The 20708-nt window shown below is 37.9% G+C and overlaps 1 protein-coding gene and 1 long non-coding RNA gene across 2 annotated transcripts in view; both read left to right on the top strand.

Moving 5' to 3' along the window:
• GAD1 (glutamate decarboxylase 1) overlaps positions 1–4264 on the top strand; it is a 32932-nt gene extending 28668 nt beyond the window's left edge. Inside the window, exon 17 of the mRNA XM_066553610.1 lies at positions 102–4264. Coding sequence (XP_066409707.1) covers positions 102–275 — 174 coding nt within the window. The 3' untranslated portion in view covers positions 276–4264. The remainder of the gene's footprint in view (positions 1–101) is intronic.
• Positions 4265–17570: 13306 nt separating this feature from the next.
• LOC136559047 (uncharacterized) lies at positions 17571–19718 on the top strand. The gene is made up of 2 exons (XR_010783956.1): positions 17571–17669; positions 19243–19718. It is a non-coding gene; the product is annotated as an uncharacterized lncRNA (long non-coding RNA).
• Positions 19719–20708: the final 990 nt, after the last annotated feature.

The following is a 20708-nucleotide window of genomic DNA, read 5'->3' as shown; positions in this document are numbered from 1 at the left end:
TTAAGAAATGCTGCGATATACAAGGAAAGAATAATTTTTTTCTTCTCTCTTTGTGTGTGTGTGTCTCTCTCTCTTTTTTTGTTTTTTTTTTAATGATAAAGGTGGCACCAAAAATCAAGGCATTGATGATGGAGTCAGGTACCACCATGGTTGGATATCAACCTCAGGGCGATAAAGTCAACTTCTTCCGAATGGTCATCTCAAACCCAGCAGCAACTAAATCTGACATTGACTTCCTCATTGAGGAAATTGAGAGGCTGGGGCAGGAGCTGTAGTGATTGAATGATTTATTTCTTGAATTCACTGTTTTCCAGCACTGGCTATTTTTTAAACCCAGTTCTGCAGAACATGTTTAAAGGAAATTCTGTAAGTTGCAATCTCCTAAGACATCCTTAAACAAAACAACTATAGGCTACTGAAATATATATGTATTGGTAGATCATATTATTGAGGGAAAATGTATTATCTTGAAGTTGAAGTACTATTGACTCTTACATTGGTCTTGTTTATTGTAGACAGCAGAAAATTAATAGATATTAAAATAGCAAATTAAGAACTCTGCACAGTATATATGTACAGTATAAATAAATATATATAATTATATATATACATACATATATATATATATAAAGTGGTTATAAACTTAGATCGAAGCCACAGCATGTTTTCCACTTTAAGAAAATTAAGTTTTCCTTCAACAACTTTGATGTGGATAATGTGCTACAAGTTTTTCTGCCAGACAGAAATAGACATATAGAAACATTTCTAAAATGTAGATTCTTAGGAGCTAAAGAAAATGTATAACAGTATTAGATCTTATTGTTGGTGCTTTTCACACATACAAAACAGCAATCTCTAAGAGCACCTTTGAGTAAAATAGTTGTACTTGCCCCTTAGTGTCAAATCAGGGGATGACAGTAGCAGAGTCATTGTAACAGGTATATTATTGCTGTATTTTTAGAGGTTAATTTGTGTAGATTGTGTATATTATTGTTAAATTACTTTGTGTAAAAGGATTTAAATGTAATAGTTTTACAGCAAGATAACTGTTTAATTGTAGGTATCTGAAACATTTGCTTATTTATATGCAGAGATTTACCATGCTGAAGAGTTGTCTTGTATTTTCTTCCGTTTGTAATGTAATATTTATATATTATTGAAGTTCTAAATAATGTTTATGGTATTTTAGTGTCTTTGTGAGCCAAAGAAAAAATATGAAAATATTAGTTGACACTTTTGTTTAAATCCTAGTGCCCTTAAAGTATAACTTACAGATAATTTTACTGAAGATAAGGAATTCTGACATTGTGTATAGACTATCAAATTATGGGATCCCTTTAATCTATTAGAATTATTAGAAATTTCAGTTTTATTTATTGTAATGTCAGACTGTTCAGTGTTCTGAATGCTTTTCTAGTGAATATTGATTGCTAACCAAGGCCCCTGTTTTTGAGTTTTATTTCAGAACTGACCTCTGTGACCATTTTAACTAAATTCTGTGGGAGTTTCAACCACATCATTCTTTTAGTGAAATGGAATTTCACTAAAATGGAATTTGGAGCTTATAAAATAAATAAAACCAAAAGGAATCTCAGTATCTTTTAATACAGCCAGCTTGTCCCAATAATTTCAACTGGTTAGTCTTTTCAAAGTATAGACACCAGATTCATCTGCAGCTTGATCAATTTTAATCATTAGCTAATCAATATTACTGAGTGGAAAAGTCCATACTAGAAACAGAGTAGTGGAACAAAATGGAGATTCAATAATCCTCTATTCACTGAGTTGGTGTCATGGTGATAAATGGAATATGCTAATTTCAAGTGTTTTCATACGTGATTCTTTGCAAAGCAGTAATTAATTGCTTTTTTTCCCCTCCCCTCCATCTCAGTAATAAAATTGAATTATTTTAGAAACTTTCAGTGAAATACAGTCATGCTATGAAGTTTTTACAGTCTCTCTGGCCCCTGTCAGTCCTGTGGAAAGACAGCTACAGGTAAGAGAGATTTCCATCCTGCAGGTCCCACTGGTTGTCCTTTGAGGATGGTGTCTAAGGTTTGTGGCTGTGTTAGCACAGGGAGAAGGAAGAAGTTGTTACAGAAAATGCTGTCTCCTACAGCACAGCCTTTCCAGGTTTTCATAGAACTCTTGCTTATTCCTCTTTCAAAATCTTCTGTAAAATCTATTCTTCAAATCGAGTTGAAGCTAAAAATTATTGTAAATTTGTCACTGACCTTTAGATTTATGAGTATGACTTTCTAAATTGATCTGCATTGTTACTCCATATCATGAAACCCCCTAGTAATCTTACCAATACAGTATTCCTTTCATTAGATTTTTTCAAGACGGTGTAGTTGGTTTCTTGCCTTCTTGATCTCAAACCTCAATCTTGCTCAATTATAAGCCTATTGTATTACTTTGTATTCAATACTTGACATTTCCTGATGGAAACATCCATGCTGTATGACCTGAGGCCTGCAGTACAGGTCATAACCATTGGCATAAACATTGACTTTAGTGCTAACTTCCATAATATTGAATGCCATTCTTTAAAGATACCAGCTATTCATCAAAACTAGAGAACCTCTCATCGAGAGCTGTTCTTAGAGTACAGAAAGAAGCTTGTTTTGAAGAAGCACATGTCACGTTTTTATTTCAGACTTCTGTCTGAAATCTGGTCTCAGTTTTACTTTATTCAAAAGGCAGCTACAGAAGATTGAAAAAATTCTTTCAGTCCTTCTTGTTTATGAGAAACAATATGAGCTAATATAATTAATCCAAAGACATATAACTGGTGACTTAGCTTCACTAGAGGATTTTAGGTCTTCCACACAAATGCCATAGTTCTTATGATTTCCTCAGTTCTTAGGTGGGAATTTCCAATTTCCTCCATCTCCCTTGTCAATAACAGTATAACTAAAGCTTCATCTTTCCCTCAGTCCTCTAACCTTAATATTTTAACCTCAAGAACCCTGTAACCAGATCACCATCTCAACATTCTAATAGTAGTTTAATGTATCTGAGCTGTTAATTCTCCTTGAAGCAAATAAATGAGGTGAAGAGAACCGTCTTCATCCTGATCATGAAGCTGTAGGAAGGACCATAATACAGCTCATGGCACTCAGCACAGCCCTGTTCTGAAATGCAGTCAGAAACAGATCTAGACCTCCTCAGTGCATGTATAATGTTTTGCTCACTAAAATTTCTGCTTCTTCCTTTTATGAAGCACCTTGTGTTTTGAAGGTTAAAAGCATCAGAGGCTCTTGCTTTTGCCATTGATGGTTTGCAGCCAAGGGGGAACAATGGAGCTCCTCCTGCTTGTTTTGGAAGTGAGAGAGTCAATGCATAGGTGTTGTCTCTAAAGACAGAGGGCTTAGATTTATCTTCCTACCCTCTGCATTTATCTTGCTTTTCTGCAGTGTTGTGTCTTGACACAGATGACCACCATTGGATTTTTGCAAAGCTTTTGATTCTAATATCAGATTCTGGGGTGCTTTCCTATTAGATATACTGTGTTCAACAGGCACCGTGCTCGTATTAATTTCTGACTTGGTTAACTGATTTTAACAGAGCAGTTATAGTCATTAGTGAGAAAACTCATCTTTTTTCTTATTAGGTCATTTCCATCTGAGTAATATGCCACAGCTTCTCAGAGTAACACTGACCTGGAACTTTCCTTCTTTTAAATCCATATGCTATTGACTCTGAGAGATTAGGATGTATGGAGATACAGGAGTATTGACTAATGTAAAGCATTTTAATTCCAGGTGAGCAACTTTGTTTTTCTGAGGTTTAAAATACACTCTGAGCTAGCAATTTTGCCTTTAAATTACAGGGACAATCACTGTAACTTTGCATGGGTGAATTCAGATCAATTAAACAATAGGCAAGATCTTAGCTGAACAAGTAGCTGCAGTGCTTATGAACTGATATAATTTATTTGGAAAAGACTGACCGCTGGATTAAAATCAAGAGCAGCTGGTGATTTTGAATGAGAAAAATTCTGATTGTGTTATTAAAGGTAATTTTTAGAGAAGATAGATTATACCATTCATGGCAGACAGCCAGAAGCAGGGGCCTTGAGAATAATCCAGAATTTTAAGATTATCATGAAGTTAGCTCATAATCTGTTTTTTGAATGGTGACAAATATGAAAGGATTTTTTAAACAGAATCTCTGTTTTGTGGTTTAAGAAATGTTGAAGTTATAAAGAAGTTATGCAATGCACTTTTAATTTTTCAATAAAAGTTTATCTTAAAAATTACTAATTTGTCTCATAATTTTTGTGAGATCTTTTGTTTCCTTAAGAATATGAGACAAAAGCCATGCAACATTATCCCTCACCTCAAAAATAGTAAGGCAAATGTTAAGGCAACTATTTAAATTTAATTGTGGGTTGAATGTGAGCTTGTACCAACAGTGACTGAGGAAGAACCACAAGCACAGAACCTTGGTCAGTTTGGACAGGATTGTTGAGACATTAGTACTGTGTGTAATATGAAAAATGTGCTTTAAAATCGTGGATTCTAGACCATGCTTTGGCGTAACCCACTATTCTCTTGTACTCTTGCAGGAGATAAATAATTTTAGGGATTTTTTACACCAAATAGATCAAAAAATAAGAGTACATTTTGAATTCATTAAACTAAAATTCTTTTTTTCATGGTATAGATAAATTCTGATTAATTGCTGCTCTATGCATTATCAAAATCAACTGTCATTGATTTTAACATATATAGGAAATTTTATTTTGATTGCTTTAAGGTAGGATGAACATCCTGCAATTAGGATGAATTTTCTTAAGAACAGTTTTATTTTTAAGTTAAATATTTTATGAAACAAATTAGTCATGAGAAAAATACATACAAAGAAACTTATTCAGTCAATTAGTGTAGCATACAAATACCATCATGTAGAGCACTAAAAATTATGGAAGATAATTGTATGGTGTGAGTATTAAGGAATGTTCAGCTTATGCACACACTGTTCAGTAAAATGTTAGGACCACAACAAGGCTGTGTGTAGTTAGCACAGCTCTCTGTGGTCAACAGAATTACACCTGCCTGGATTTCTTCTGTAGTGTTTTATAATTTGCAAGTTGTGACAGTTATGCTGAGGGTGATGATACATGAATTGGGAGTACTGTTCACTCAAGAGCAGCAACTAAGTGAGGAGGAGATGAGAAAATGCAAGCACTGTCTGAAAGCAAATGATGAAAGGAAGGATGGCTGCAAAACACAAAAGGATTTCTGTTTCCTTTGAGTATTTGAAAGAATCAGACTTTTGGACAAAGTGAAATTAAAATTTTGGTTAGAAGAAAAGGTAAGATGCAAGAAGAGGATTTTAAGTAGACCTGGTAAAGACAGAGAAAAGTTCTGGTTCTCTGCTTTAATAGATCTATCTACTGGGGAAAAATGGAACATTGTTTAGTAATGATGATAACAGAAAAAGCTGAAGACCTTGAGTTATTTCTGCTATGTATAAGTATTCTGCTCAGCATCTGAATGTAATTATTTCAGATTGGATAAGTATACTTGAGATGTGTATTTGTGAATGTATTTATATGTATTGGTATAAATGAGAAGAATGGGTGCATACCTTACATACTCAGTGTGTATCAGAAAAAAAAGTTTTGCACAATGATTATTGTTTTGTGTAGGATTTTTCAGGACAGTTGAAATATAACATTGAACAAGTTATATAGTGAAGGAAACAGTAAATTATTTTCCCCTACCCTTTAAAGTATGTGTGTTGGATATTTATATAAATGATTAAATCTCTATCATATCGAATTCAAATTCTCAAATGACATACCTTTTAACAGGATACCAGTCTGGTTCATCTACAAATAGTTGGTTTGATGCAGGAATTACTGTATAAAAATTTATGGCCTTGTTTTTTGTGGAAAGGTGTGGAAAGTCATTGTGTCACGACTTTGTGAGCACAAATATGTAAGATCAATGCAGATGATAGCAAACGGAGAAAAACTAAGTTTAACTTTCAAGAAAACCTAGAAAAAATGTCACTGCAAGCAAAATCAACACATGTAAGTACAATTACTTTAGCTTAGATTATAAAAGTCTATTGTCTGTGACCACAGTGTAAGCTGGTTTGAAGCAGTGTCTACTCAGTGTGACATCATTAAGAGTTCCAATTGTGCTGGTGCATAAAGCAGGCATGTTGGCCTTCCAAAAAACAGAAACTTGAATGCTACTTTAAATCCAACAGGTGAAAGTGTCTCTAAAAAGCAACGTGAGAAAGGCATAAGACATTTCTCATTCAGTGTCATATGCTATTTGTATCTTCTAAAGTTGGCATGCATTATAAATTGCATTCACTGTTTAACACATTACCTTATTAGGACTTTCCCTGGGTCTCAGCAAAAAAGACCATTAATCTCAATTAAGCTTTTCCTTTACTTTTGGGAAGGTTGCCCACAGGGTAATGCTGACATTCATTCTCATGGATATACATCCAGTCTTATCACCAGATAAATTCTTTATTTCCATTAGGCTGAGGCTTTTTGTAGTTCCTTGTTGCATTTTCTGGCTGTGAGCACCCTCTGAAGACAAGGCCTTTATTGAGTGTCTCTTTCAGGTGATCACTCTCCTGCCACACTCACAGCACTGGCCATCACTAACGCACTGGCACAGCTCTTGGTTTTCTCAAGGAGTGCAGCTTCACTGGGCAGCAGGCAGCAGACCTCACCATGCTGGGTTTACCAGTGCTGAACTAAAGAACCACAGCTGTTTTGATTACAGCAGGATTTTCTATTTGTGGAGAAAAAAAGACTTTTACTAATTCATTATAACCACTACTCTTAATTTCCCAGTAAGTGTGCTGCTACAATAATTCACTGTGTTCACTTCTCTTGGTTGCTCTATCACTTGTACCAGACTCAGGTGTGTTTCAGGGGTACTATATTTCTTCATACTGCTTTGGACATCATGGCTCTTCTATTTTAGTCTATAATTTTTCAAGAAGAGGTGTGGGGGATTTTCCCACTACAAAAGAATCAAGTGTAGTTTCTGTACTACAAATACCCCAAATCAGTGAGTAGTTGTTAGCTTTTACTCAATCATAGCAAAAGTAAATGTAATTATTCTGTAGGTATAAATTAAATACCAACTTTATCTTACAGTATAATGTGATGTGTCTTAGTTTGTCTTCCCAAGCATATGAGGCCTGTCTTTCTGCAAGCTATGATGTCCCAGATTGCTAATTGTGGCCTGGCTCCCTGGCAGTAAGAACTGTAATTGCCATCAGACAGCTCCCTCTGCTTCCTGAAGTGAGTGTGTGCAGACTGACTCCAGCATTAGAGCTTGTGTTGTAGGTTAAAGAAGTTTAAAAAAAAATTCCTTTCAAATACATCAACATTACTTTAAAAAGAACTACTAGGCCAATAATTGCTACAATTTTCCTTCCCTAAAAGCCTAGCATTTTTTTCCTCTCAGAAATTCTGTGACTACAGTGTAAATAATTATGCTTAGCTATTGTTGAACAACTTAAGAACTCATGTTAATTTTCTATATATAATGCTGCTACAATTTTACAATTACTGCTGTACTGGAAGCAGGCCAGAGGTGGAATAGAGGTTCTCAGGGGAGTTTGAAGGCTCTCTCATTTATTCCATAGCTCAGATCAGAGCTGTCTCCATTAAGCTGGCAAAGTGGCTGAAAAAGTCACTGAAATCACTGGATTATGCTATAGAGAGTTGGTTGGATTCTCAGAAAATGTACATGGCTTGAATTTCCAACTGGAATGCCGGTTCCCCTCTAATCTTTTAGCAAATACATTTAATTAAAAGAGCTTCACCAAACATAGGGCCCTTACTTGGGACCATGCCCTCAGTTTAGGGTTTATGTAGTGAGCTACTAATTCATCCATCTACATAGATAATTTCTAAAAAGGCACAATACAAGTGTACATCTTGTCCTGGGGTGACTTTTATGATGCTTGTATCCCCATCCACACGTTTAGCCCAGAAATAAGTTTGGCACTTTGAAGACTGGTTCTGAGAGCAAAGTGGGGAGAAGAATCCCAGAATTTGTTATCAGGAGCTGCACTTGCTCTCCTGCATCCTTCTCCTGGACTGTGCTGTCTGCAGCACAGGCAGTGGGACAGAGCTCTCCCGTGCTTTTAGTTAGTTTTTAGGTGGCTGAGGCAGTGAATTTCCCTGGACTGTGGTTTTTCTTTTTCTGGGAACTGTTTGAACCTGCACTGGACTGAAAACCCAGAAGAGCACCAGGAGCTGACACCTGTGGCCACCAGGGCCTGGGACACTGCATTCCAGCACTGGAGGGACTGAACACAGACTGAGTGAGCCCAGTTACAGCCCACCAAGGGGACTTGCTGAGTTTGTCATCTCTCAGAGTAGCAAGAGGTTTTATTGTGTAATATTGTTCAATTTTTTGTGCTAGTGAGTGCTTTGCCTGTTAAATAAACAGGGTTTTTTTCCACTTTTCTCCAAGGAAATCTTTTCCCGAACCAGTTGTGGGAGGGGCCACTTGAATCTGCTTTCTGGAGGAGCCCCTTTTGAGGTTTTCTCCCAGATTTGCCTTAAACCAGGGCTGTGTCTAGGCTTGTAACAACAAATTATTCTGCAAATACAAGACATCCACCAAATTTTAGAAGTAAATAATATTTTATATATTATCTGTCTTCCCAGCATTCCATATTTCTCATCCTTCCAGTGAATGGATCAATAGATCCTTTCAAATGGGTGTACAGGGGAGAGAGAGTGTACAAGGAAAGCTTCTGTGCAAGGCTGCCAAACCAGTCCCTTATGCCCATCTTTGAATGGAAGACCAGATTGTGAGGTTGTTGTAACAGGAGAGCAAAAAACCCACCAGGGTTTCTTGGGTACAAATTAAACGGGAAAGAGAACGGGTACACCAAAGAACAGTCACATAGGGCTAATTTCAAAATAGTAAAGTTGTCCAGCAGGCAGAAAGGAAATGTACAGTACACTTTTGGCTGTACTGTACAAAGTACAGTACTTTACAAAGTGGTAAAACATTAGAAGAAGCCAAGAATTAATTTGATACCACTTAAGTGATGTTCATTGCATATAGTTTGAAATAGACATCAGCATAGAGTAGGTTATTTTGTAAATAGAAATGTAGATTAATATATACCAGTCCTAACCACTTACTTATATAGTTTTAGATCCATAAGGTTTTTCTGGCCGTAATATTTTTTCATTACATCCACAGGCACTAGGAACCTTTTTTGCCATCTACATCACTCAGCAGAAGGTACTAAGAGGAATTGTGTAGAGGTAAAGCTTTCTTCCATCCACTTTATTTACTTATGTTTATCTATGTTAAGTCAGTTTAATTTTCTAATAGTGTTGATGTCTGTAAAATTGGGTGTTGGTTTCCTAGGCTAAATCATACAAGTTTCATTACTAAAATAATTTGCTATGGCAAAGGGCAAAGTTAAACAGTGAAAAATAAACTGCATAGAAACAGATGTGCAGAAAAAAGTAGTCTGAGCTAACAGATTATTCTGTCTCTATGTGATTTGAGTCTGATGTGCTCTCTGAAATGCAGATTCAGCAATCTGAGCAGCTGTTCAGCAGTTACAACAAAGAATACCAAGTATTTAGAAAAATTGAGGCCCATTTCCCTATTACACTGTAAAATCAGGCTTTTGTCTCCAGTTGTGAATGAGATGTGATTTGGTAGGTTCTTGTCCACTAAAACCAAGTCATATTCAGACTTTGACAATTTTTAAAAATAAAACAATTACTGTTTGAAAATCTTTTACATAGTAAGTTATGCAGAATCTTCTCATGGAGAACTGGATATATATTTCTAAATCAGACCAAATATCTTAATCAGTTATTATATAAGAGATGAAGAAAACAATATAAAATAATTGATTCAAAGCATGCATATAAAAATACATCAGATGATAGAAATATTTTACCCAGAGTATTTTGATTTTACATTCTTTTGTTATACACTACATCCTACAAATAGCTTTTAAGCTACCCTAGAAATTGAGGAGCTTTGTAATTTCTTTGTATTCATCCATGCTCTATAAGCCACATTGTAATTGTAGCTAGTTTTATGAGCCTGTATTATTTGTAGGTCTCTGGACTTGGTAACATTTTATAAGATGCAGCTGTTGAACTGCTTTTAGCTGGTTCAGTAATGGTTGCAATTGTTTTGCAGTTGACTGTAATTCCTGGGATTTAGTTGATTTGTTATTTAAAAACAACAACAAAACAGGAAACCTTTGATAAATTACATTCCTAATTTATGCAGTTATGTTGTAATCTGTTGATGGCTCTCTAACAGATCAAGACTTAACAGCATAAATAAAGAGGTAGTTTAGAACCTGACATTAAAAAAAAAGTGACTTCACCCTGGTGTAATGCTATTGAATTTTAGTGCAGTTACACTAAGGAAAATTAAGGTGAAACTGAATGAACTAGAACCAGGTGTACTGCCCTGCTTCTAAAAGGGATGTGACCATAGTAGAAGAAAAAAGTCGTTTAGGCAAAAATAAGGTCAGGGTGATCACAAGAGATGCTCTGCATCCCTTTTGTCAGCCTGCACCTTGGTTTTCAGCTACAATTTCAGGGTCATATTTCGTGGCTGAACATCAACAACTCTAACCCGCCAAACTTTGCTGCTGTGGTACAGCGGCATGTAATGGTGTAAGAATGGTGGGCGCTGTAATTCCTCTGTGACTGCTCAGGTTATATTGTCCAAGACCCCTATTCAGGTTCATGTCCAGATTTCTTCTTTAATATCTCTAAGGATGAAGAATGAGGATGAATCTGATATCTGGTGTCTCCTATTTTCCTTCTGTATGTGATGGTAAAGCCTGAGCACATACCTGGAAGTGAGAGTAGATTATTCCACTTGCAGTTAGGAGGGAGACCTAACTAGTAAATGAATAAAATCTAAACTACCTTAAAATCTAGAGATCTGCAAAAAATAAAACAAAACAACCATCCCCCAAACAAACAAACAAACATACATCCCCCAACCCTAACCAACAATAAGAGATCCAGTGTAAAAGGAGACTAAATAATTTCATCTCCTTTCCAGGTATCAGAAGAATCAAATTTCAAGGTTTAGATCTAATAATCTTTTATATTTATTTGGCCTGAACAAGTATAATACTAAACATTCTGGAAATATCTCATGGGTGATAAAGAATTGTATTGAGTATTTACAATGGAGAAATAAAATCATTTCCCTTGATCATCTTAATATTTTTGATAAGGGTGAACCATTGGAACTCTCTTATACAGAGTCAGGAGTTTCACTAAGAACTGAGAAAATATTGAAGATGAAGGAGATTGGGTCCTCTGTGCCCGATGTGCTTGGACTTCTTCATGAATGACTGGTACAGACTGAGACAGCCTTCCAAAATTGTGCTGGTGTTCTTAAAGTAGTTGTGTTTTGATCTGTTTCAACAGCTTTGTTAACACTTTGCACTAAACAACAATTTGCAATCACAGCTTTTTAAGGCAACTAGAAACTAACCTGTGTTTTTCTTTTGTTTGCTTTTTAACTGAGCAGGATTATCTAAGCTGTTTTTTATTACAGTAATTAATTCAAAAGCTCTCTAATATCTGTTTCTCATTATGACAGAGCTAGGTCATGAATTGTGTATTAAAAAAAAAAAAAAGAAACAACTGTAACAAATAAGAGTCCCTGTTCCAAGATGTCTGTAATTTTGCATTTTGACTGCATTTTGCACTAATCAGACTTTAACATTGCTACTTTCCAGTTCACATTTTCCAAGCTCAGTCCCTGCATAAGGGACATTTTAAAGATTGAGCAAAAGGGAGGGTACAAGGAGATAAAACAAGGTTAAACTGAGATGAGCCAGAAACCCCCTACAAATCTTACTTTGTATATTTTAAAAGACAAAATGGGCTTGTACAAAATGGAGACCTTTTGGAAGTAGACCCACTGCCTTTCAATATTCTAATATGAAAAAGTACAACTCTAAAGCTTGTGCCAGTAGCCCTCAGTCAGCAGCTTTTCTGTTTCCCACGGGGCTTTCATTGAAGAGAAGCAGTAAGAAGAAGCAGTTGGAGAGAAGGCCAAGGGAGCAAAACTGAGCACACAGGTGTATAGGTGAGGACAGGTCTCACCTCAGGACCTGGATCTGAGAATTGCCTGTAGGTAGGACTGTGGCTGTAAGCCTGGGCTTCCTCCAGCTCCTGCTGGATCAGGGCCTTAGCCTGCAATTTCTGGTTCTTGCAGCACTCTTATGTTCCTTTTCTAAGCAGTTCTGTGGCTTCCATCAAAGCCAGTGGGTAAACTGCCTTTCCTCTGCTCGTTTTTGGCTGCAGCAATTTCCTCTGTGCTTCTGTTTCTTAGTCTCTTATGGTGACCGCAATTTTTCCCCTTTATGCTGACTTAAGTAGGAAAAAATTTCAAATTATCATGATCATCTGTTCTCAATTTTCTTCAGCCATTTAATTCTTTCCATCCTTGATGTTGTTTTGCTTAGCAGATTATTGGCCCAAATCTCTGTTCCAGGAGTGTCTGAGCCTAGGACAACATCCAAGTTTGTGTTGGAGGTTAAAAGCCCTGTGTAACATCACACAGTTCACTGAATCTGACACCATATCAAGAAAAGACACTCAAAGAAATACACTTGGGAGGTGATGTCTGTCCCTGAAAACAAATGAAACATCTTCCAGAAACATCTTTGAAAGTCCTAGCTAATGCCTTGTACATCACTTCTCTCTAAAGTCACACTCTAGCACTATCCATAAGTCAGAAGGAAGAAGCCCTCATGGTTAAGGTTCAGTCATTTATGTGAATAACACCACACTCTTCACAGTGTGTTCTAGAATAAAAGCTGGTCCATATATTCAAGGAGGACTATATTGCAGGACTCAAACCCCCCTTGGCTCTAGTAGTGATCTACCCAGAGCAGCTAGAGGAGGAGTCAGTGCCAGCAGGAATAAAGGGGCAGCTCCAGAAACTGGCTGGGTCTTTCCAAGTGGTGCTATATCACCAGTCCTGTCAATTGCACTGACAACTGTAAATCCCATCTCAAAATAAATAAAAGCTATTCCAGCACATCCAGCTGGGCCCACCAGCTCTTGTTTCCCAAACTTTGTGCTTGCTGAGAAATGAATCTGATCAGGTGGCATTAGCAAGGGCCATTGAATCATTCTTGTCAGCAGTATGGGAAAGCATTGTTGTTCTGTGTCATTTGGCTTTCAGTGCAGTGATTTCAGATGACAAACTGCTCATTTGATTTTTAAGCTCAACACATGGGTGACATCCTCAGTTGCTGCCTTTGGGACACTGCAGAAAGCAGGGAGAGCTCCATCTGCCTGCAGTGAAATGGAAACCATGTCAAACAGATGCTTGTCCAGGGCCAGTGATTCTTGTCATAAACTGCTCTTTAACTTAGTTTAATATATCTAGGTAGCTGTGAAAATGACTTCTGGCTCTTTTTCTCGTCTCTCTTTTTCTTCTCAAAATCAACTCATTGATTTTGCTAATTCACCCAGGAATTCCTTTAGCATTTCCTCTATGGAAGTGGTGCCAAGAGCACTCATATAGCCAGCAAAGGAAGGATTAACCTAAGCTCCAGCTTCTAGCTGCTCTCATTAGTACATGTGAGAGAACAGAAATTCCAAATTTTTTTTGGAGAAAGGTTGGGTGCTGCATTGGGTTGACACTGCTTTCTGGCTAGGCTTATAGGATCTGATTATATCCTAGGATTTTGCTCTCTTCCTAATGAATTTTATTTGCTCCCTCCAGCAAGAGCTCGTTAAGAGAACAGTCATCTGGCTTTTACAAACTCCACCTACAGAATAATTCTACCCAGTAGTATTCTTCCTAGGATTTTAAGGCCATTATTTGAGGATTGCCACTCCCATGACATGTATTACATTACTAGTTTTTTAAATTGTATTCAAACTCCCAAACATAATCTAAAATTAAATAATGTTCACAAGGACAGGCCTCCTGCTTTCTCAGGAATGTGATAAATACCAGCAGAAGCTCAAAAAATACATTTCCTTGTTGTGGAAGATAGAATTCTTCTCCGTAAGACTTGCAGGAAAAGAAGTTATCAGCTATTGAGGCAGAAGAAAATTAATCACAAAAGACTTCTCAGGGAAAGAAAAGATAAAGGACAGGGAGTTGAATGTTGGTTTTGTTGGGTTTTTTTTCTGAAGGGGGGATTAAAAATAACTTAAGAAATGCATAGTTATGGAACCTTTCATATTACATGTCAAGATGAAACAATTCAAAAATATAACAAAGACTAAAAGGGTCTTTTCCTGAGGCTAAAGCAGATTGAGCTTTCTCTGAGAGCAATGTATTGTTTCGAGTCTGGCTGGAAAGAGGCTAATGGTGCTTAGTTTGTAGCTGTCCAGAAGCTGGAGGAATGTGCCCTTCTGTGACTAATGAATGCACTTAGGAGGGCTGTCAGAGAGCTGGAGCTCTGTGGGCAGGAAAGAGGAGTATTGTGAACATGTATAGCCCATGGGGCCAGATCATCCTTGTGTCAGTCTGAGTGCAGCATTTGTCCTGTGTATCTCAGGTTCCCTGTGATAATGTTTGTTTTATTCCTTCTTTCTGTGAAGAAGGACCTTCTAGGACCTTTGTATTTCTCTCTCTTTCACCCTATTCACATGTCACAGGTTAGCCAAAAGAGAAGTAGCCCAGTCAGAGCACATGTGCAGCACAAGTCAGCGTTTATAGATTGCCTGGTTTCAGAGGGCCCCTGTTCTGGGCTTAGGGATGCAGAAGAAAATGACAGAGCTTCTGGGAGAGGCAACTCTCTGGTAACTCTGCCTTGGTACAAAGTGAGAGTACAGTTTTAGAACTGCTCCTGTACTCTGACAACCAAACCTATGAAGGCCAAAGCAATAAAATCAAATACTGTGGATGAAACCATCACAGGGATTTCTTTTATCTCCGATATTCAAGAACTATATTTGGCACTTCTGCTTGGTCAGAACTGTCAGGGCAGGTGTAATTTCTCTTTTTAATGTTCAACGTGTTTGCTATAACTCTGTAAAGCCTACAGAAAAGGTCTGGACTTTTTTCCAAGAAGGACTTTTGTGTCAGGCTCAATATATGGGACCCTGCTCAGGTCAGGACACTAAAGGACTTAATATATTAATCATTTTTAAATACAGGGGGTTTGTAGTGTAAGACTTTCTCCAGTACTGATTTCTTCTAGAAGAGTCTTCATCAACAGCTGTTCTAAACATCCCTCAGTGGACTCTGGCAGCTTGGTAGTACTGTCAAGCTGTAAATTTGCTTTCCTATCTTATTACTCTTTTATCTTAAACCGTAAAATTTGAGTTGGGAAACTACAAAGTAAATTTTTTGGTTTGGGTTTTTTTTTTTACATGGACCAACATCTGTCATTAACATTTCAGTCTATATTTTAGATAAAGGGCTCTAGAGAAACTGTAGATAAAGCAAAATGTAGAGCTGACTTCTTAATTCACGATCAAAGAATTTAAAGTGCTTTATAGGACTAAAGCTGAAGTAGTACACATCACTATACAAAGTACTGAGCACCCAAGACACTGCAGAATGGAGTCTGTGAGCAAAAAAATTTGTCATTTGATTTGTTGTATTTAAGAAAACAGGATTTTAAACATCCCTGGTAAATAAAAAGGAGTGCAGCAGCAAATCTTTGACTATCAACAAAGTCTCTTAGTATAAGCAGTTTCCAAAACTCCAGATTTTGGACTAACCACTTGGGTCAAAAATGACTGACAACTCATGTAAGTATCATGTAATGAATTGGTTGGAAATTACTTAATTGATCCTTCATTATGAACCCTTCTTCACAACATCCCTAGCTGCAGTACTCCCAAAGCCAGCTGCCATCTACAGCTGAATAGTAGCAGGCACATTAAGCCTCTTAAATACTTGCATTGTGATTCCTAAATTGGGTGACCAGAACCTTAGTCTATGCAATTGCTTCTATAATTAAGATTCTATCTGTGTTTCTATAATGAACCCTGTTTTCAGCTCAATACATTTTAAAGAGACTGCTTTTCGTTTTTAGCAGTGATTTCACATACATTGTGTTATTTCCTAGTTAATAATGAAGTGAATCTTTGAAACATTCTGACATTTGTCATAAACTCTGTGCCCTCTCTTAACCATTCACCAGTGCATCTTTTACTGGGAATACATCTATTTAAAGGTTATTCTCCTCTATTATGTCTCCTCTTCATAATACACTGTAAAAATTCTTAACACTATGCTTCAGGCCAGAATTTGTGGGCTGATGTTTGTATGAAATGGGACAACAAGCTAGAGTAAGGATTGCAAGTCTAAAGTAATTACGGTGGCAACAAAGAGGACATTGATTTTACTAAGCCCATTCCAATATTCAGGCACACATTTTCAAAGCTTTTTAGGAGCAGAAGACATCTATTTTTGAGCTTAATCAGTCTTTAAGTCTCAGATGAAACCCCTGTAGCAAGTAAAAAATCGAATAACAAGCCATTCTGTCAGAAACCTATGGCTATAATATCTTTAATAGTCAAAGCTGTGCCTCTCAGATCTGTGTGAAAACTATTTACCAGTGTCTAACTCAGAGCTACTGGCTCTTCAGCAGCTTTGGGAAGACAGAGTTTAACTGTATTACAGCCAAGTCAATCGCTTTTACCAGTTAAAGTAATGAAGGCTTTAGGTAATTTCCTGTGTCCTATTAATAGGACCTCCACAAATTAGTTTTGCTGAGTTTCTGGTTTCTGAAACAAAAGCCTTGATGCTGGTCTCAACTGACTTGGGGAAGAGAACTGTAGGTTACCTTTACAATTCTCTGATCCGTTGATGGCATCTGCAGTCCTTGGTGCAAATTACAGCAGCCAGAGGAACTGTTCCTGATAATAACCAGAGCATGACAACACTGACTACAGCTCTAACATGTGCCCATGCTGGGAGCTCTGGGGAAAAAAGCAGAGAGCATTTCTGGCAGCTATCTGCCACAGAGCACTCCCCTCACAGAGATGCAGTGTGCTCGTGCTGATCCTGAGACATTGTGGCCCTTCCCTCCCAATGCAGAAGAAGATTGCTGTGTGTTGCAATAGTACCAGTTTAGAGTTTTCAGCTGAGGGTTTATGAGCTCCAGCTCCTTCCTTGCTGGATACAAGTCACTCTTAATTGTCTCCGTGAAACTGCTTCCCCTCCCTTCTGCATTACCGTAAATCAGCCATAATGCAATAGAAATTGATAGATATTTAGAGTGGTAAAAAATGTCAAGTGGTCAAGACTAGGTTCTTTGTGTTTGGCATGGTTTTTGTGCCTCGAGGAGCACCAGGGGAGAACCAGCCCTGCAGCATTCTCACTGGCAAAACTGCCTCAGGGTAATTTGTCCAGCTAGTGCCTTCTTCCCTTGCATTTCATTCCCTGTTTAGCTGCGTAGCAACTAATGACTATGAAACCAGCTTTATAAAAGCCCCACACTACTTCTGTACTTAATTAACTTTTAGAGCATTAGACCATAGTATTTAACCATAACCTGCTGAGTTTCAGGGTTTCTTGTTTGGTCAGACACTCACTAATGCTTGGCTTCCATTCAAAGTGCTTCACTGTTAATTTCTCCTAACATTCACACACGGTGTGATCTTTTCACAGCTGCTCCCAGCAGCAGGTCAAGAACAGGCTCAGTCTAACACCCCCTGACATTTGCAGGTAAGCTGACCATTGCTATCTTATTTCTTCTCACATTGCCTCAGTTCCAAAGCACCTACTGCTCCTGGTCTCCATTGTCCAAAACTGTGGGGAGTGTTTGTGAGTACTCCTGCAGCCAGTGGATGGGTGTGTGGCTTCTCTGTGTCAGCAGGCTTTTACCAGCCATTTCTGTGATCGGGAGCTACATTTTTGTTTTTGTAGAGCTGAGGGGCCTGTGCTTCAGGTCTTCTGTTGCTGTGAAGTTCTAAGTATTGCAGGTGCACAGCCAGGTGGATGCCTTCCAAATAGCAGTGGGTTGTTCCCTGTGTGCTTGCAAAGGAGATAAAATCTCCTTGGGCTCTGCTAACATATGACTTGATCTTAGACATACATCAGACTCTTTATGGCTCCTACCAAGCCCAGTCCTGCTCTGCTGGGACTGAAGTCAACAAGCAGATATTCTGAACTGCAATTCCTCATATCAGGCATTACATTAGGAGCTGAAATTAATGAAGTCATATATTGATTAGGGGATAAAACTAAGAGTTATATATTATAATCCATCTGCTTCTTAGTCACCGCACACTGCTGGTGTATTTCCACCTGAAACTGTAGCCTTCCTTTAATGTTTGCTTACTGGGACAATCTCTTTTATTACTGTAGGCCTTCCCATGACTCTGGCAGTATTCACTTAATTTAATTTTAAAGGCACCCATTAATTAAAATTATTCTATTTACTGATTCTTAATAATGCCTCAGAAGCTTTTGTTGTGGAGTGCATGTCTGTGTTTGAGCTTAAAACCGTTTCTGCAATAAATCATAATTTTCTGCCTGTCTTAGCCTCTAAGTGATTTGGGTCAAATAGACTGATTTGCTCACTGTAGCTCCCTTCCTGCCACACATGCCTGGGTTTCTGTCCATTTTCATTCCTGTTTGCCCAGCACCAATAATACAGAAGGGTTAAAGGAGAAGAAAAGAAAGTGCAGTTCTTTTCTTTGTGCACTGCATATCCTGCTCTGCAGAAGGATGCTGGCCCTGCTGGAAGCATTTACAGCACATCCTCTGCAAAGGTCAGCGTGGCTGCTTCATCTATTGCAAACTGGATTTTAGCCAGCAGCTGTAGCTGACAGTTTCAAGAAGGCCACTTCCCCATCCATCTTCCTCAGACAATTGTGAGCAGTCTCCAAACTAATAATTCATCATTTGCACATGTGTGCCTTCTACTTTGTTATTTTATGAACATATTAGAAGGGCCCTGCTCTATTTATTAAATTCATTATTATTCTTATCCAATGATGACATGTTGTTAGCCAGGAAGATGCACTTGCTATCTCACAACTAATTATTCCAATTAAGTTTTCATGATTCTACCATAAAGCACAGCTCATTAACTTTAATCACTTTTGAAATGCAGCTGCTGAGATACAAACATAAAAGAACAGGTAGGTTATATTTGTTAGTTAATTTCTGCAAATGGGGTTTGTTGTCATTAGGTCTTAAGTGATACTTTCAGGCAATCTTGTTCCCACTTTCTAAGGTAAGATTTGTCTTTTTTATCTAAGAGGGTTCTAAAATTCGTTTGGTTTTTTTACAGACTAGTCTTTTGCCATAGAATATTGGATCAAATTCAAAGATATTTCTGCAAATAGACCTGTGTGTTTCAGCTGAGCCCTTAACTGAATTGATGGACAACTAGGTGGCATCTTTCTTTGCTGGAGTGGAACAATCCCAGAAAGGGTGACATCACTTTGATGGAGAGCTGAGATGCTGTGGTAAGGCAAAAGTTCTGAAGGAAAAGAATTCCAGGTCTTGCAGTGATGTGTGTAGTTTATGTCTCCAGGGAGGGGCCAGGTTCAGATTTCTCTGAAGGGTTGATTTGAGTGATTGTCCTGTTTTGGCTGGGATAGTGTTAATTTTTTTCTTAGTGGATGGTTAGAACAAAACATAGCTGCCTATTTTTGAGCTCATCACATGCAGGCATGAAATGTCTACAGACTTCCTGAGGAAGAGGGAAATGGAATCTCTTTGTTGCTTTGAAAATAAAACAAACTGACTGCTGGTGCAATGCTACTGACTGGGTCTCAGAGGTGTAATGTGTGAGCAGACACAAGGAGCTGCAAAATCTGTTGCCTTGTTTCACCACCAGCATCTTTAGGAAATGTGAAGGGCATTCCTCCTTTGATAACACTTCACTCTTGCAATTGCAGTCAGAGTAGATATAATTTGTATTTCCTTCCACAAACAGTTGGATGCAATAGCTGCTGCAAATTGCCAGAGTGCTCTTCCTCAGCCCCTCAGACACCTCTCAATGGTCACAGGAGCAGAATTCAGCCATAAAGTGTTACTGCCAAAGACAGGGGCGGTTTTCACCTTTAAAGTTTGTAAAGTGATGGGTTTGGCTTTGCTATTTACTGGGAACTGTGTAATTAGAAGTTAGGTTCATAAAGTCAGCACTGTGTAATTTGGCCAATCCCAGTTTTAAGGCTGTTTACATGTTTAGAAGTTAATGGAAGTGTGTGAAAGGCTAGTATTCACATCACAGATTTTCAAATGCATATTCATCAAAGTGGCAACTTTTTAATGGCAAAACACTGATACTCTTTTTGGTCCTGGTGTTGCTGGGCAGAACTATAAAGGTTTTTCTATTTTCCCAAAGAAGTAAAATTTTAGATCTTTTATTTACAGTTTTCATTGACATGGGAAGGGGCTTCTAATAGGTATTTTGCAGTGTCTGTTTTGCAGTCTCGATTTTGTGGAGTCCAGAACTGGTCATGTCTGACGAGAGTGCCTGGAGAAACACAGTCTGTCTGCTCCAGTGGAAACAGCTGAGCACAGTAAGGTGGTTAAGGGTGGAAAGGGTTTGGTCATCTCTGCAGGCAGCACCGGGGTCAATCCCAAGCACGGTGAATAGAGGCTTTTAATACTAAGCAGTGAAGCACTGTGATAATACAGAGGGAAATGAGTCCAAAAGAAGTGAAGTAGGCTAATCTGAATATCCTTTCCATACTCTATTAAGAATCTTTAACACTGTGCTGCAGTTCACTATTAAATAGTGTTTCT

This window comes from Molothrus aeneus, chromosome 7 (assembly GCF_037042795.1).
Source record: "Molothrus aeneus isolate 106 chromosome 7, BPBGC_Maene_1.0, whole genome shotgun sequence".
Classification (NCBI taxonomy): domain Eukaryota; kingdom Metazoa; phylum Chordata; class Aves; order Passeriformes; family Icteridae; genus Molothrus; species Molothrus aeneus.
Note: the sequence above shows the minus strand (reverse complement) of the source record. Positions and strands in the feature narration are given on the sequence as shown.